The sequence below is a fragment of the Pygoscelis adeliae genome, unplaced genomic scaffold (assembly GCF_000699105.1).
Source record: "Pygoscelis adeliae isolate BGI_AS28 unplaced genomic scaffold, ASM69910v1 Scaffold338, whole genome shotgun sequence".
NCBI lineage: Eukaryota > Metazoa > Chordata > Aves > Sphenisciformes > Spheniscidae > Pygoscelis > Pygoscelis adeliae.
In genome coordinates, this window is record NW_008825305.1 from 498,464 (window position 1) to 502,214 (window position 3,751).

At 61.3% G+C, this 3,751-nt stretch overlaps 1 protein-coding gene across 1 annotated transcript in view; it reads right to left on the bottom strand.

Moving 5' to 3' along the window:
• The window catches only part of SNX11 (sorting nexin 11), a 4,623-nt gene extending 1,490 nt beyond the window's left edge, over positions 1-3,133 (bottom strand). Inside the window, exons 1-5 of the mRNA XM_009330150.1 lie at positions 3,045-3,133; positions 2,636-2,722; positions 1,970-2,070; positions 1,623-1,721; positions 1,214-1,426 (exon numbers count right to left, since the gene is read on the bottom strand). Of these exons, the coding sequence (XP_009328425.1) occupies positions 1,214-1,426; positions 1,623-1,721; positions 1,970-2,070; positions 2,636-2,722; positions 3,045-3,065 (521 nt within the window). The 5' untranslated portion in view covers positions 3,066-3,133. The remainder of the gene's footprint in view (positions 1-1,213; positions 1,427-1,622; positions 1,722-1,969; positions 2,071-2,635; positions 2,723-3,044) is intronic.
• Between the last annotated feature and the right edge of the window lie 618 nt (positions 3,134-3,751).

Consider the following 3,751-nt stretch of genomic DNA (forward strand, 5'->3'; position numbering starts at 1 on the left):
GTACCTACCCACTAGCCCGGGCTGCTGCGCTCCCTCAAACCCCTTCCTTAAACCAGAAGGGCTCTATTTAAAAAACAGGTCTCTCGCTGGAGTCCAGACACCTCTTTCTTCCTGCTATTTGAAAACCAAGACGAAGAAACAGGGGCACTGGGTGGTGCAGAAGGCCGGACACGGCCTCCTGCTTAGCAGGTAAACACCTCAATTTGAGGGGCAGGGGGACCCAGAGCATCTCCACCAGGCTGCCAGCGAGCCCAGCCAGGGACCCCGCGCCTGCCGCAGGACTCCGAACACGCAGGTGATGTCTGTGCTCGTTCAGCTTCTTGCAGGGAGCTGCAGCAGCAGCAGATGGAGGAAGCACTCCTCTCCCACCAGGTCAGCTGCCTCCCCAGGTGCAGAAAACCCTCGACTGGCTGCAGGGGGGGGCAGTCACCCCACGGCGAGATGCCCAATTAATTCCCCAGCATGCAGCAAGCACTCTGAAGCTCTGGTGGGCGTGAGGAATTGCAGAACCCACTCGCGCTGGGAGGACGAAGGCAAGACGCAGACGCGCAGAAAGCCTGAGCTTTGAAAGCCTCCAAAGGCTCCTCACTCCCCAGAGATTAAGGGAGGAAAGCAGCCGAAGACCTTTGTAAATCTCAGCTTAAGTTCTTCTGAGAGACTCGAGCTCTCTTCTGCTAAGCTTTGGCCACGGCCAGGACAGGTCACGCTCCGGGGCAGCGTGGAGGGGCAGCACAGGAGGCTGCTGGCGACAGCCCAAGGTGTCCAGCTCCGATCGCCTGATCCCCAGGAATCCTGCCCATTCGGTGTGCAGGGCTGGGGAACACGTGCTCCACTTCATTGCCTCAAACGACTGTAGCAAGGATGGGACAGGGAAATTCAAAAAACATTCAGGGGTCTCCAGAAAGCTTGGCAGCTCCTCTTGTTTCACAGCAGAGGCTGTTTGCTACTAGTGAAAGTCCCTTGCGCAGGCACCAGCCATTTCAAATCGGGCTGTAGCCAGACCCACAGCTGCAAACACTGACAAGGGGAGGTGCGGACAGCAAGTCACCAGCTGCCTCAGAGCACTGCCGGTAGACAGGCCTGCTCCAGCCAGCACAGATGCCGGTACCCAGGCCTGCTCCAGCCAGCACAGAGCAGCTCCAGGCACAGCGAGGGAGCTGGGGGCTGCCCCGCTGGCGGCACCCCCAGGCCGGTCCTTCCCTGCCTGCGTTACCTGCCATGCAGGTCCCCTCCCGGCAGCAGCGCGGGGCGGCTCTCTTCCTCCTGCACCCAGCCGCAGTTGGACATGGCGTAGTGCAGGATGGCTTCCGTCACTGTCTGCGAGCCCTGGCCTTGCACGCACGCCTCTATCTCGGGTACCGAGAGCTGGCTCTGCAGGAAAAGGTGCAGCCGGCTGTCGGAGAGGAGGACCACGTTCTGCACAACCCTGCGCACAGAGAGAGGAGGGTGAGTGAGGCAGGTGCCCAGAGCACGCTGAGCCCTGTCCCACCAACGCCTCGTGCGCCCCACACCACCAGGATGACCGGACAGCTCTAATGCCACCTCACAGCCAGCATCTTCTAAGCAAGACCGGAGCAGCGTGTCCTCTCCCTCCATCCAGCCCTCCCAAATGCTCTACTCACTTCTCCAGGAACTGCTGCAGCCCCTGTCTCCGCTTCTCGATGAACTCATCCGTGCTGCCCACGAAGAAGGTGGATTTCCCGGGCAGCTCTGGGACTGGCCTGCAGGCACAGAGCAGAGGCAGCAGTTCAGGGTCAGATCACCCCAGCAAGGAGACACAGGGGCACCGTGGCAGCAGCAGTCAGGACCCCGCTTTGTGCAGAGCTGGAGCTCTGGAGCTCAGGTATCCCGTGTTCGAGTCTGGGGTTTCTACCCACATCTGTTCCGAGTCCACGTGGGTCTCCCAGGGCAATGGGAAACGGTGTCTGGCTGCAGGAGGGGGAAAGGAGGGAGAACAAGGCATGCTTACACCAAGCCAGCATTCTTCTGGAGCTGCCTCCTCAGCCACACGAATTCACGGTACCGGCGCCGCACGCATGAGGTCTTGGCAGTAAAGGCCTTGCTGTTGGTCTGCAAAAAAAAAAAAACCCACCATGGAAATAATCCAGGTGATTGAGGGGCGGCAAGGCAGAGGAGGGCAGGATCTCGCCTGCCCAGACCCCTGAGCTCAGTGACTAAGGGATCCCCTCCAAGCACTGGGCTTTAGGGAGCGCTGGGGGAGCTGGCGCTGCAGGAAAAGGTGCAGCCGGCTGTCGGAGAGGAGGACCACGTTCTGCACAACCCTCTGTGCAGAGAGAGGAAGGTGAGTGAGGCGGGCGCCCAGGAGCACGCTGAGCCCTGCCCCACCATCGTCTCACGTGCCCCACACCACCAGGGTGACCATCGACAGCTCTACTGCCACCTCGCAGCCAGCAGCGCCTGGAAAACCTGAGCAGGCTCCAGGGGACAAGCTGGGTCTCAGACCCGCACGGAGACAGCGCAGAAGGAGGGATGGGCTGCTGAGGGTTCCCCCTTCACGGCTCCTTCCATCCCCGCTCAGCACAGCCAGACATGGCCGGACAACTCCGCTCACGAGCCTCACAATACGGCACGACCGGGCTCTGCAGCTCACCCCTGTCCCTCAGCCGCAACTCACATGGAGGAAGATTTTATAATCCACATAGGAGTTCCAGGAGCCTTCGTTCTGCACCCGGGGGTCCTGAACACGCACCGTGGTCAGCTCCTACGGCACAAACGCTGCCTGAGCGTGGGGAGGCAGCGCTCACCGCCCCGCGCCAGCGTCACCCCCTTTGCAGGGCTCAGAGGGGCTCCCAGGTACCCACGACCACACTGGCTTGTCTGGCCATCCTGCCCCAGGGGCAGCTCAGCCACCTCCAGCCTTTCCCATCCCTGTCACCAGCGGCCCCTCAGCTCTGCCCCACGGACCCTGCCCGGCGTTCAGCACCTCTCACCCCTCGAACACAGCGCTCGGCCAAGACCACCCGCTCCAGCGCTGCCAAACCCCAGCCAGGAACAGACAAAACCCGTGTCAGAAAGGGTCTTACTTCTTCTCGGTTCTCCAACATCCTAGAGCCAGAGCCCAGCGGGAAACATCTGTACAGAGAAAAAAGGATTTAGTAAGACAATATCAACACACCAGGGCCTTCCACATACTCTGCATCCCCCCAGGCACCTCACACCTCTGTCCCATTCAGCAGGCACCTCTGCAGCCCCCACATCCGCACCCAGCTGCCCTCCCTGGTCCTCTCCCCTCAGGCACCATGAAGTAAAGAGGATGCATTCAAATGCAGCAGCCCACAGGGCAGAAAGCATCCAGCATTCATCTCCCATGTGCTCCTGAGGCAATGTGGCCCGTTGGGCTCTCGCTGAGGTGTGCGCTGTGACCAGAGCCGGAGCCTGCAGCACCTCTTTCCTCCACGGCTCCTCTTCAGGTCACCGCTGCGCACAGAGAGGCACTGGGGTCCTGCAGCCTTCTGGAACAGCACTCAAAAATCCCCGGATCACAGACAGAGGTGAGCAGGGCTCCCAGCTCAGACAGGCTGTAACCACCGGAGAATGGGATGGGGCAGCCGGCTGCTCCTGCTGAGCTGCCTGCCCTCCTCTCCCACGGCACGTCCCTGCTCCCGGGCAGATAACGGGGTCTCCGGGAGAGCTTTTCCCCCCAGCGTAACTCCCGTTAGCCGGGAACGGCCTCCTCGTTGCACAGCACCGAGACCCCAGGTCCCCAGTTTGCTCCTGCAGAGCCAGAACC